The following is a 14,791-nucleotide window of genomic DNA, read 5'->3' on the forward strand; positions in this document are numbered from 1 at the left end:
TTGTTTAAGTTTGGAGTGGTCTGTGATAACTTCTGCTGGATGTTCACGCATGAGTTTGAGTTGGTTTGTAGCTGGTGTAGGGCTGGTAAAATTTTGTAGTGTGTTGAGATAACAATAGAATTAAAAATGTTTAAATTCTGGTTGCTTCTTTAAACTATATTGGATTAACTTTTGTAAATATTGCTATTCGTATAAATTGTGTAAATAAGCAATAAAATGGTTAAAATAATGGATGCTTCAAGTGTATTAAACCCTCACCATCCTGTCAACCATAATTATAGAAATTAAGAAGGGGGAATTGATTTTACTAAACTCAAAATTGATGTTTCCTTTCCTTTGCATCTTGATTTCTTTAAATTTATTTTAATTTCTTTTTTTAGGTGCCTGTAAATTCATGGTTTGATGACATGTCAGATACAGAACTGCGGGATTTAATCCCTTTCTTCGAGCAGCTGAGTGAAATAGATGATGTCTATTCTGTGTTACGTAATTCAAACCATGCTGCAGGCTCACATTCTCAGCCGAACACTGTAAATGGCTCTCATTTCATAACTCCCCATATACAGCATGTGAATGGCCTAATGCAACCATCTTAGCATAGCAGAATCATCAAGAAATTGAAATGCACTGTTAAACAATGGGCCTCTGATGACTTGCCGTGGCAACTGTTATTGTAGAAATTAATTGTGTATTTTATTTTCGTCTTTGAAAAACCAGGTTTTTAAAATGTCATGCTATGGAAAAATGCGAGATGTTTTAATGCTGGTAAAAATATTTTATAATCTGTTGATATTTTTTTTTATTTGTGATTTATAAAATTACCTGTTTCTGCTGTCAAACAAATCATGCATCATAGTGTAATATTTCTATCTTTGCCATAATTCGTTTGGTACTATATATACAGTCTGGAAATTTTCATCAGTGTGTTGAACTGTTTTATTTTTGCATAGTATACTTAATTTGTTTCTTCAGTATACTATTTATTCAGTCTGTGTAAGGTATTAGATAATGAATTAATCGTTATCATCACATTGCATGATTTGCTGAAATGTTGTGCCTTACTTCTGTGCAGTTTAATGTAATATATGTATATCAGTTCTTTTCCAGAGGTAACTGCCATAAGGAATCTATTTTAAATAACTAGAAAGAAATAATCGAACCAAATTTGTTTTAGAATATATGAGCACAATTATTTTGTTTCTTATCAACTTTTAACATTTGTTCATTCATTTAATATTCACCGTGTGTTTCAGTTACTGATTTTCTAGTTTAGTTTATATTGTTGCTTATAGAAGCTTTTTGATAATTATTCATTGTCATCTAAATTTAGAAAATGGCAGCTGCTTTTTAAAATTTTAAAATATTTTATTGCTTATATAATTTAGAAACTAGCATAATTAACCTATTTAATAATGTATGATTTTTTTAATGTACCGAAATCATATCTAGAATTTCAAAAGACTGAGATTGTTGATTTTCTAATATGAATTATATTTATTTAAAAGGTGGCTTCAATAATAATTATCTGTGTCTAGAATGCACTCTCAGGTAAACCTGATTCTTGTATCTTAGTCTCTTATAACTTCTGTTTTAATGTTGCCATGGCAAAAAGGGTGAGAAGGTAACTTGGCCTTTAAAAAAACTGTTGGCAAATGTTAGAAGAAGCAAAAACTGCCAATAAAATCATTTGATGAGCGATCGTCTAATCTGCGTTCTGCCATATTTTGGAACTGTGATTTGGAAAGTGAAATGGTTTGCAGTTGTCTCCAAGTGATATTGCTTTATGTGAGGAAGGAAATCTGGCAGTTCATATCAATTATCATTTTCCTGTCAGTTGTTTACTGACTTTTTAAACAAATAGCAATACATATAAAAGTGGAAAACTTACAGGTTTGCCTAAAAGAAGAAAAAGTAATGGATATTTGAGAGGTTTTTTTTTTTTTTTTTTGGTGAAAATTTCGGAGCTTTGTCATAAATTTGTTAGTTATATATTTATATAATAATGGCATTCAAAGTAGTCATTTTAAGGCAACAAATTATATTATTTGAATCATGAACGTTTTTACAAATACATTCATATCTGCAAACAACACAGTTGGTACAGCCCAAGGTATTAATTCTAAAATATTTAGAACATAATGCTGTTACAATTAAATAGATTTTTAATTAAACAAAAAGAATCATTCTGGGAAGTAGGCGTTTTGGGGCATGTGTAATTTGTTAAACTCTCTCTTCTCTCCCAGAACTTTTTTGTTTTGTAGCATATTTCTGTATAACGCATCCTTTCCATTGAAGGTTTATTTCATTTGAATTTGTGTATCAGTTTGGTTAAACGACTTCAGAATCAAACCTTGACTGTGCCTAGCGTTGTGGTGCTTTTTAAAAATGCCTACTTTAGCCAGAAATCATGTTTTTACTGTTGTTGGCTTTATTTCTCTCGTGAATGCTGTGTAACCATGCATTTCAGATTTTTTTTCGCATGTACAGGATAGGTTTTGCATGAAAATCATCATATCCAGTTGTTCTGCTTTGTTGTTGATGATGTTCAGTTTGTGTGATGATTATGTAAAACTGAATGACTGCTTCTGTATATATTTTTAAATTGCATTCTTGATATTTGTGATGAATTTCCTCATGGAACAATTTATTCAAATAGTTTTTGTATATAAAATTGTATGTACAAAAGAGAGTATTAGATCATTATTACAGGGGGACACAACTGCTGTATAGGTTTTCCTCTTGTCTGTATTTATTGGTTAATTTTTGCTTATATTTTTTAAGAAATATTTTTTATTCTGTTAAATAATTTATAAACAATGGAGGCATTCTGTTATTTAAGTAATTTTAGCATTTCACAAAAAATTAAAGTTTTTAAAAATTTTTAAAGTGATCTCGAAATGTGTCGCATAAGTCAGTGGTCTTAAACTGGCAGTCCCCAAAGCAATTTTATGCAACCTGCGAATGCATTTCTTGTAAATTAAATAAATTGTCAATTTTAAGAAACAGTTTAGGATGTTAATGGTGTAGAGTCCAGTTTTACATTATTTTTGTTACCAAAAATGCACATGAGTAAACTCTGTAGAAAATCTAGAAATTCATTAATTTAGACTGTGATATGAATATTATACAGAGCTTTGAAGATACAAATTTGATTAACTGTTATTAGTACTTATCAAATGCTAAATAATTCCCAGTTACGAATTTTTGCAATAAAAATAATTGCTTTGTTTGGGAATACATTTAAAGTTTTTTTTTATGGATGAAAATTAATAAATTCATGAAAAGAATGATGAGTATTAACAGTTTGTGTTGGAGATACTTTCTGGTAATTTTTCTCCAACATAACAAATTTTATGAAAATCGAAACACTGTGAGGTGTTGCTGCTGAAGGGTATAGTAAGAAACAAATAAGTTACATACAAATGTTATTTTCCCTGTGTGTGTCAGAGAAAAATCCAATAAATAAAAGAAAGAGAATATGTTTCGTTATTTATTCTCAAGTTTTGTTCCTCTTCAGAAGTTTTCATATATTTCTTTTTAGGCTTATTAAAGGTAATTTACTTCATGGTTACTTCAATGCATTACAATTATTTAAATAAGTGTAAGTCTAAAAACCGTAACAGTTAGCTGTTAAAATGTTTGATTTGCATCATTTTATATGTAGTAGAAATTATTTTTAATTTAACTAACAAATTTTGTTTTCTTAACAAAAAAGGTGGGGAAGGGCCCATCAGTTATTTTCAGATATTTCGCACTCGCAATTTGAATTTGAGACCACTGCCTTAAATAACAAATAAATCCCCTTAAAAGTGTGAATGTTGTCATCAAGTATGTAAAAATTAAGTAATATTTTTCAGCAAGAAAATCCCTGTGCAGTTTGTTTGTTATAATTTGTGAATTTAAGTTAATTTGTCTTTGCTTTGTGATTGTGTTTTAATGAAATTATTTTATTACATTTCTAAAAATGGCTGTGAAAAGTCTATTTTTAATATTTGCACCATGAGAAAATTCTGAACACAAATTTCAAGTTGTACTTGATATTGTTATGTATATAGATCATGAGACCAATTTGTTATATTGGGCTCATCAGGCTTACTCTAGAGTTCTTAGGTTATTTCTCACAGAAAGTAAGTTAATAACACAAACAAAAAGATAAAAATAAATTTTTATACTATGTACAGTGGCCTTATGTGCTCCACACTTTTTTGTACAAAGACTTGACTTGAACACTGAAAATCACCATAGTGTCAAATAGTAGCTGTTTGCTTTAAATTTTATTTTTTCATTTTATATGTAATAGAACATAGTATTAAACTTGTAAATGAAATTAAATAAAAATGAAAGTGGGAAAAAATTTTTCTTGGTAAAATATAACATTGTTTTCTTTGCCAGGAGACTTTTATGTTATTAAATTAATGTACTTTTTATTTTATATGTATGTATGTAAACATGGGAAAGTTTTATTTATATTTGAATTTTAAATGCAATGAATGTTAAATTTAAATTGGTATTTGTGTTGAATTGTAAATTCTATGGACATATTAGGCATGTACATTGCACTTTTTCATTTACATGTGCTTTCTCTTGCACAGTAGGTTCTCTTAGAAGATAAGAGAATGTATTGCTGTGTGATGAAGTAAGTATATCAAGGTCCAGAATGTCAGCATATTTATAAGTTGCAGTAAATTTTAGTCAAAAATTGTTCACTTTTGCTAGCATCATATTTTCAAGAAAATTTTCTTTTCTTCTCAAAATAAAGCATAAATTCTTGTATAAATGTTGATGATGTGATATGTTCTATCCCCCCCTTTTTTTTTTTAAAGAATGGCTTTCATGTTTCTTTTAAGTGAGTTGGTTTCACATTACAAATTATTGTATATGTGATTACGAATGCAAGTTTTTCTTGTAGGTAGAGAGAAAGACCTCCACTCAGTTTCTGAGTTGGCTATTGAGTTATCTTGAGATTGTGTAGGACGTGAGGTTACATTCCTATGCAGCCCAAACTGGAAAAAAAGTGTGAAATATAATCAAAAATCCCCCCCCTCTTTTTATTTTTAAAAAGACCAACTATTTTTCAAATCTCATTTGTTAATCCAGTCATCTTCATTTAACTAATAATAATATGCTGCAAATGATGCTTAAAAACTGAAGAAATTAACAGTTTATAAATCATACCCAACCAGAAAAGAAAGTAATACTGTGAAATATAGTAGCCCAAACTCTTGCTGGAAAACACAAATTTTGTGTGATTATCTCTTGACACTATAATGTTTATATATGCATAAACATTAGTTTATATATGTCAAGTTTCCAGTGTACATATATAAAACAATGTTTATGTGTATATAATTGCATATAACGGTTAATGTTCATTGCTGTATCATTTCTTAAAAGATTTGACCAAAACGTTAGAATCCCTCAAATGCACAATGCACAATGCAGCATACATTTTATTATTACTGTATTTAATGTTGGCAGTATCTTATTATATGTTACATGAATATAACATTACATATATAAGTTAAACACATGACAATGCATAATATTACAATGTTTTAAATGCAGATATGGGGTCACTCTTACTTACTAGAAACAATTAAAAAAAGTGTTATATGATATTCAGATTTTCTACGTTTTAAAAAGTGTTATGCAATATGTAACTTTTTTTTTTTTTTATTTGTGTAAGTAAAACAGCATACTATGGCTATCTACCTGAGGGGAGGGATACCTCACTACTTTTTTTATGCAAATTATTAACAACGCATATGATTTGTTTTATGTAGAATGTGTACATTTTTTTATGATCAGATGTGTAAATTGTTGTTTTTAAGCCAATATTGGAATTGTATTGGAATATTTATTCCTGATAGCATTTTCACATATGTTTATATTAATAATTTTATTATTTGAAATTACCTGTTACTTTTTAGTAAAATTTTATATGTGTGAAATCTGTATATGCCTTTCATGCCGGTGTATAGGATGGTGCTCAAATTTTCATCAATAAAATGTATATTTTTCTTTATAAATATTTGTACAGTGAAATATATTGTAAAAAAAATGCTACTGAACCTTTTATTGCTCAATACTTGTTTAAACAAAAGTTTTGGTCCATTTTTGGTATTTAACTGTGCCAAACTTATGAAAAAAATAAGGGGAAAAACTGTCTTCCGTTTGATGATGAGCAGTTTGGAGTATACTTAACCCATTTATTAAAAATGTGCTGTAGATTTGTACAAAAGTGTTGTTTGTACAGAGAGATGAAATTTTACTCTATTGTATTTATTATCTACTACTTAATATTTGATATGGTATGTGAGGTTGTAATATGGATAACTTTTATGTTAATAAATCACTATTTAATATGGGTAAAGTAAACTTCAACTGGTCAAATTATCCTCTACCGTCCTTAATTTATACAGTACATTTTCATATCAAAAGTAGCATTTCTAAATTACGTTTTGTCCCAAGATATAATTTTGAAAGATGCAAAAATCAGTCGTACTTCCTTCTTCAAACTGCAGAAACAAACATTTTTAAAATTCATAAAAGAATTATTTTGCATGAAGGTAGAGTTGGATATCCCTTATATATATAAATACACACACACACACACATTGAGGGAATGGATTTCTGATTTTAAATATTAGAAAGAAAAATAAATTTTTAATGAATACACTGAATACTGACCAAACCATGCATGTATTAAAAAAAATACTGCGTTAATATAATAGCTAAAGAGATCATCTGTCTCATCAGCAGCAATTTCTGTTGATATAAATCATTAGGTAATTTTTATATAAAAAAGCTTTCGCAAGCATACGTGATTGCTAGATACTTTTAAATCTTGTAGATAAGAAGACACATAGTATATAGGAAAATTTCAAACGCTGTTAATCCATTTAATTAAGTACATTGCTAAGGTATTTTGCAGGTGAAATGCTGCAGTCAGTAATTGAACAAAACCCATTAAAAATGCACAATAAAAGCTCGACTATCTGGAAAGCTTGGGAAATCCTGAATTCTGAATATGAATGGGAATGAATTCCGAAGTTGAGGAGACCAAAAAAATGGAATTCACATTAGAAAAGTCAAATCAATGGGGAAAATTTCCATTCGAAAATTATAAAAACAGTCCTCTTATTTGTTACCAGCTTGAATAACGAAAAGCTACATTTAAAATTATATAAAGATTTTTAGATAGAAAAGCCAGTGTATTTCATAGGCCTTAAAGATGAAAGTAAACATTTGATCTGATTATTAAATCCCATCGAACACAAAAGTTGGTGGAGATGTCACCATTTATTCTGACAGAAGTTGAAATGAACAATATTTAATTAGATAATAAAAATGTATAAATTACAGATATAATGTATTAAAAACTCGAATCATTTATCTAAATTTTTCACATTATATTGCATTGTTTGTCTGTTATCAAAGTGGCATATCATAGCTTTCTTTTATGCCCAAATGAAATAACTTTGAAAATGCTGTATGTCATGAAGTCCCAGATATTAATATTTTTTACAAAATGCAAGAACAAAATTGAACTGGCTTATCGAGAATTAATGGAATTTACATTAAACCCAAATGAATGACATCGTTATCGTTAGTTGGATGCCGGATAGTCGGGATTTTATTGTATTGGCATTTTAAAACTATATCTGGCATATGTGAAAAAATAAGATTAATACATTAAATATGACTACCACTGGTACACAATTTTTTCATATTATTTTTTTAAATTTATTCATTAAAATTCTTTAATATGATGTGTTTTGATCCAGAAATCAGTCACAAAATAAATCTTCAGAAGGAACCTTTCTAAAAATAACCTCTAATAATTTTTAAGCAATTTTGGTCTTGCCTTTAAAAATATAAATGTAAGTGATGTTTAGTATTGTTATTTAATTCTCAAACGTACCAGTCATTTTCAAGAGTAATCATCTTGATATGGTCTAATGTATTTACTGAAATTGTACCTTTAATAAAATAGGTTTATTTAATAACTTTCATTCATGATGCCTTTGCTGTTTGGGAATGACTTCAGTCAGAGATTGGTATCATTACGTTTGAAGAATATTGTATAAGGGGTATTCAACTGAATTTATTCTAAGCGTTTAGTTTGCTAAAATAATCTCTTGGTGATGTTTTTATAATATTTTAATTGCTAAAATGAAAGTATTTCAGTGTTTTAATTGAAACAAGTCTCCTGGCAGTGAAAAATCATTTATACTTCAGCCACCTCCCAGCCAATCTGTTCAGTTTTATTTATAATTATTGGTCATGTTTTGAATTGTTGAAGAATGTCTTTTAGTGTATGTTGTGCTGAAGTCCAGAACTGTGCCTTTTGTTTCTATACAAGAATTAGCAGTTTCATAACAAAGCTGCAGTTTATGAGGGAATTTTTTTATATCACACATAGCTTTTATTTGAATTAAATGATGGAGGGTAATTATATAGAACATTAAAAACTGAAGAGACTTCTGTTTGATTCACTGTGTGCCTTAATTTGTAATTTCAGATACAATTAAAAACATGAAGAACAAACAATGATAAAAATTACGTGCAGTTAGCTTTGCTGTTTTAATAACTTGCTTAAAACAAAGAGTTCTCTTTAAAAAGTGTAGCTGTCATAAGTAAATGAAAGTAACTTAAGTAGTAAGTAAATTTTACAATGTAGCAACAATACAGAAATTTTCATTCGGTAAAAACATTCACAAACAGCCTGATTGCAAATATTTCCTAGGGTATTTAAAACATTATTTCTCAACATATTCTAAAATTCATGTACTGTTTTTTAAGATTTGCAAATTTTTAAGAATTTTGTCTTTCTGTTTAAAGGCTTTTTGAGGTACTTTATCATGCTTGGTATGTTAATTCATATATGAAAAGGACACTAATATCAAATAATCAAATATAAAATTAAGTGAAAATCAAAATAGATTGGCATTGTTCATGTGAAAAATCCCTTTCCTTCAGGGAAAATTGAAGAATAGATATTCCATACTTATTTTTCATCCTTAAGAAGAAAGATCCCATATTTATTTTTGTCAGATATGATAGATTTAAATAAAACCAGTGTTAATCTAAAGTTAAATATTGCCTAATTTTTTACATTAATTCATACTGTATTGCACAGTTAAAATGCTCTACCATTACAACAACTAAGAAGTTTGCTAAAATTATATTGTGAATATATGGGATTAGACTGTTTGTATATGCAAGATGTTAATTTTATGAGTTTGGAGTTTTTAAATGTATTTCTAAATCTCCAAGTAAATAATTAAATTTTATAATTGGCATCCATTTAATAAAAGATAAAATATTAATATTGGGAAAATATGAAAGCAATTCAAAACCCTTTTTTACTCAATTAATCAATCCAATCAACATACAGTGTTTTTTCCCCTCAAGAAAAAACTTCTACATCAAGCCAGTAGTTTGGTAATTATTTGCTGAATGCCATTAAAATTTGTTTTCATTTATGGTTAATTTACTCTTTTTATGTCTTCTAGAAGGAAAAATTTCATTAGTCTGTCAATGTTCATTTTATTGCAAGAAAATAGGTCTAATTACTGTATAATAATCACTTTTTTAACTGAAAACAATTAAAATTTGATTATTTCTGGCTTTAACAGTCTTATCAGGTTTATGGAAATATTTATCAGGTGCAAAAGCAGTGCATATTCATGTACATTTTAATATTGCCAAAGTTATCTAAAGCACATTCAGACATTAGCTCTAAGCGGTTTTTCTTAAGGTTAGAAAAATTTAGTTTTATTCTTTTCCTTCTTAAGCCCCTTGTTATTTTAACAAAATAACAGTTTTTATTATATGTTCCGCTTCTTGGCAAATGTTGCAATTTTATGAGTTCTAAATTCTTTAAATTTTATCACCTATATACCTAGCCAATTCCCAAGTCTCAAAGATGTACATTTGATATGGCTTCAAACTTTTTGTCTTTCAAATTGACATTTGATTAACTGATGGATTTAAAAGTACTCAGTTTTAATAGCATCTTTAATTCATGTAATTTATAGTGCATCTAATTCATACTGCTTGTAATATATCCAATATCTTATTTTATGAAAATTTGCCCTCTTACAGTAATAATTAAAATAATATTTAATTCCATATATTATGTACTTCTGTTACAAAACTAATCACAACTCTTTCACAATTTTATATTGATTATTTTTTAACTATAATGAATATATTACATTGGCTCTAATATAAGACGTCACATGTAAAGTGGGAGTTTGTAAAGGAGAGGTATGGATATGTAAATTTCCTTGTCTGTTCATCAAGTGTTAGATTAAAAATTTAAAGCATTTGACTTGTGTGGGCACTTGTACCAAGTAAAAGTTTTACGGAAAAGGTTTAACTGATGATCTTAAATTTACGGTATGTCTTTTTGAGACACATGTAAAATCAACTAAATGTTATTTTTATGTTTAACTAAATATTGATGTTTCCATTAGAAAACGAAAGGCAAAAAATAGCACACAATGCCAAAGAGTCCAAAATCACACACAGCATTGTTCCCTGGTTGTGGAAAGCATTTAAATCAACTGAAACGTATAATCAGTGGGGAAATATCTTGTTAGAGGTATCACATGTGCTGGAGAAGGGGACATTGCTGTGCCAGGGGAGCGCACCACAGCTGAGCCTGTGATGAATGAATTTCTTGCTGCCACACGACAGTGTATCTTCCGAAAAACTAGTCAGACATTTGGAAGAAAGAGAACTACATGTCCTCTATCTTCCAAACCTGTTGTGTTTGTCCCATTGTCCAGACAGCACTGTTACTGCCCATTTGCAGTGGTATAATGAGTATCAAAATTGGATTGAATAGGAATGGGCTTGCAGACTGTTTCTCAAATGAGACTCCATTTAATCTATCATCAGACTGCAGCCAACTGATCTGGCTTGAGTGTAGTACAACTTATCACCCAGAAAACATCCAAGAAAAGGACTAATATCTGAGATCCAGTATCATGGTGTAAGCCAGTATGACCAGCCAACAATACATTGATGAAATTTTGCAATGCACCATTGAATACTGTATTCAGGTTTGTCTAAATAGGAAATTATTCAGTGCCTCGTATAGCCATCTTTTCCCATTTCTTCGTACACAGCATCTACTGTTGGATGTTTCAAAATATTCTGTATTTTCCTGCACAGTAGTAAATGTCCTTTATTCTAATGTCCAAAAGTGTGGCAATAAAATTTTATCCTGCTTAGCTTCCACCTCTGCTTAATGTTATGCTACATGGCAGTTTGAGATCTGTCCTTAGCAATTGTCCAGGTATTTTGCAGACGAAATAATTTAAGAAATCTATAAAGTTTTTTTAACATAAAATTATGAAATAACTGCTAGTATGATAATATTTCTTGCATTACTTAGTTGATTAACCAATCTAGTTTCTTATTTAAACAAGTAAAGAGACATTAAAAATCGTTATTACAAATTTATTATTTACCTCTAAAAATAATGAGATGACATATAAAAGAACTTCCATACAGAAGTACTTATTATTAACCATATACATAAACATTAATCAAGATTTTTGCTTGCTTACAAATAAGCATGTATATTAACATATTACATAAAATTGCTTATATTAGTTTTATATTCTGGAAATAGCTGCACATATAAAATTTTACATGTTTTTTTATAGACCATGTAAAGCTAAATGTTGAGCTAAAGTTTTTTTATGTTTAAATTGTTTTCCACATTCTTGGCATGAAAAAGGTTTTTCACCTGAATGTATACGTAGGTGAACTGTCAAGTTACCTTTCTGTGTAAAGCCTTTTCCACAGTAGTGACAGTGGTGTAGAGTTTCTCTTGTATGTGTTAATACATGACGTTTGTAAGTACTCAAATGGAGACATGTTCTCTGGCAAATTGGACAAATAAAGAGTTTCTTCATTGAAGGAACTGTCTGCAAGTTGACCTTCTCATTTGAATAGTGTTGAGATATTCCAAATATATCTAGAAAGAAAATGTTGAACAAAAGTATATAAGAATTTGATCTTGTTTTAATAACTGAAGTTAAAAATTAATTAATGAGTACTTTCATTCAAAAATGCAGTTAAGACTTGTTATAATTTTTTAATGAATAAGAAATTAGAGGCTTTTAAAATTATCAGAGCATTTAGTTTATTAATTATAAAATAATGCATAAAATGAATGCCTTTAGTATTGTTTTATGTTACCTTTTGACTAAGTATAATAAGTAAAAAGCAAAATATAAAAAACAGAAATTGTATGTGAATACTTTCAGTTTATCCATTCATATTCTAAAATAATTTAATATATGAGTGATGATTGAAGCAGCAGGAAAAAAATCATCATCAACCTGTTTACAAATAACATACTGGAGTGCCATAAATAGACTGTAATGAAAGAAATATTTTAAATAATACTATAATTTCTATTGCCATTTTGAGCTGAAAAAAATAGAGAATTTTGATTAAAAAATGTATGCAGTAACTGTAAGAAGTGTAGCAAGAGATCTGCTTATCCATACATAAAGAATTTCCAGTTTTGTCTATATCTTATGGGTGTTGGGTATGTGTACTGGTGATCCAGCAAACTTCAGTCCCTTACTCCTTCATTTTACATTGCACAGGCAGCCAGTTTCCTTCAAGTTTTTCTGCTACAAAAGTGCTTCTGATAACAAAAAATGTACATGCAATGGATTCAGAGATGCAGTAAAGATTAGCCATAGCTAGGGTTTTCAGTGTCCGGTGACAGCTGAAGAATTTGTGCTCCTTTCTGTGTGCCAAGAATGGAAAACATTTCAGTATAAAATTTCATAACATCAGTTTGGTGCCACCTGGATGCTGCGCCCAGGGACTAATGTCCCCTCTTGCCCCACCTAAGCTACGCCAGTGACCATACTCCAGAGAATGCCACACTTGTATTATAAAGCTGCTTAATTAAAAGTGCAAACTTTGGCACATTCTTTTTAACTGTTGTACACCATTTTGTAATTGTATTATAAACTTGTTGAATTACGAATCACCTCATGCATCCATATTGTTTGTAGTCCTCCTGATCTGAATCTACAATCAGATTAAAATGATGAATTTTATTATGGGCAAGTTTCCACTTGTCCTTTGGCACCTTATGTGTGATTTTGAAGAATCCTCTAGAGCGGGGGTCCCGAACCTTTTTGTCCCTAGGAACACATTCTAGAATATTTGTTGGACGGTGGGCACCATTTAAGTTTTTAAAGTGAATTTATAGTTGGATAGAGTTAATAATACATGCACATAAAAAAAAATCCCATTTCACTTTGTGCTAGTATCTGTGTTGGATGCAATTTCTATTTCATTAAAAATACAAACAATAGAACTAAGAACAAAAAGACCAAAGTCACTGCTTAAGCAGTGCTCTTGCCTCCCAGTGTCTGAAGAGCCCCCTATCGAAGCAGGTTGTCTCTGTCCATTTCTTCTCCAGAATCACAAAGTGGGCAGATAGGATAAAATGAGAAAACTTTCACATAGAATTTAATTGAAAACTAAAACATTTTTATTGTGATCGCACAGTGGCAGGCACATGTTAAATGATTGGTGGGTGCCAACAGGCATAGGGAATTCCCAACTCTATCCATGCACTGCATGCCTAAAAAATTTTAATATGTTCTTGCACCCCCTAAAGCAGTTTTTAAAAAAAAAAAGTTGTGGTATGAAATTTTAATAATAAACAAAAATGAAACATGGAAAGAAAAGATTACAAAAAACATTTGCATAAATTTTTCAAAAAACAAATTAATGACTTTTTTGTTCCTGTTTATTTGATAAGAGTTTTTTCAGATTATGACACCTTCTTTGCGTATCTGTTTGTGCGTCCAAGAGATATTTTAATGTTTTGATTGACAAAAGGGTACTAGATCTAGACTGTTAAGTATGTTGTCACAAATGGGATGAACTTGGTGCATGTTCGCCAAGTTTTGGAAACATACTCATTGCCAATTACCAATATTGTTCCACAGTATTGCTTTCAAATTACATTACAAAATCACAATTTAGGTTTAGCTCTAAAAGATCTCCGTTCGATTCAGCATCATCTAACATATTGTCCAGATTGAAAGTGTATGGAATTTTTAATCCATATTACCGTAGTTTTCAGCTCTCATTTAAAATACACATCACATGCCTTTGATAATATTTTTAAATGATCCAATTTCTTCACATGCAAGTCACTAACTGATGTTAACAATACACAGTGCCGGATTTACGCATAAGCTATAGCTTAGCCACCCCTCAAAAAATTGACTCGTATCCCTCATAAAGGGCACCATATCTCAAATGACGTAAAATCTCTGGAAATCTTAATTCGGTCTTGACAATATCTTGGCAAATCTGCAACCAACACATGCAGAAAATATGTTTTGAATACATCTGCACCAATGTCATGCATGTAATTTTTAAACAATTTTTTAAATTTAAACAAAAAATTATCTAGCACTCGGAAGTTTGGTTGGGAACCCTTGTGTTTAAGAATAGGTCCGAGTGTTTCTTATTCCCTATTACCAACCTCTTGACAGGCCTTTACGTTAGACATTATTTTAAGTACAAAAGCACTATACTAGTGGTTCTTAACCTCTTTTGCCGTGCGCACCCTTTTTCCTATTGTTAGACATCATTGTGACCCTCCTTTTTCAAACCCAAAAAATACACATTATTTGAATTTAAAGTTTTTAACATTCAGTGAATTAATCAAATTTTAAATGCCATATATTTACCAGACCTCTTATAGTAACTATCTGAAAGTTAA

The 14,791-nt window shown here is 29.7% G+C and overlaps 1 protein-coding gene across 1 annotated transcript in view; it reads left to right on the plus strand.

The window, feature by feature from the left end:
• Positions 1 to 8,494, plus strand: part of LOC118193011 (carboxy-terminal domain RNA polymerase II polypeptide A small phosphatase 1-like) — a 127,402-nt gene extending 118,908 nt beyond the window's left edge. Inside the window, exon 8 of the mRNA XM_085819369.1 lies at positions 381 to 8,494. Within this exon, the coding sequence (XP_085675495.1) occupies positions 381 to 596 (216 nt within the window). The 3' untranslated portion in view covers positions 597 to 8,494. The remainder of the gene's footprint in view (positions 1 to 380) is intronic.
• Positions 8,495 to 14,791: the final 6,297 nt, after the last annotated feature.

Source organism: Stegodyphus dumicola, chromosome 6 (assembly GCF_044657685.1).
Source record: "Stegodyphus dumicola isolate Sdum_Otavi_A_Nest chromosome 6, ASM4465768v1".
NCBI lineage: Eukaryota > Metazoa > Arthropoda > Arachnida > Araneae > Eresidae > Stegodyphus > Stegodyphus dumicola.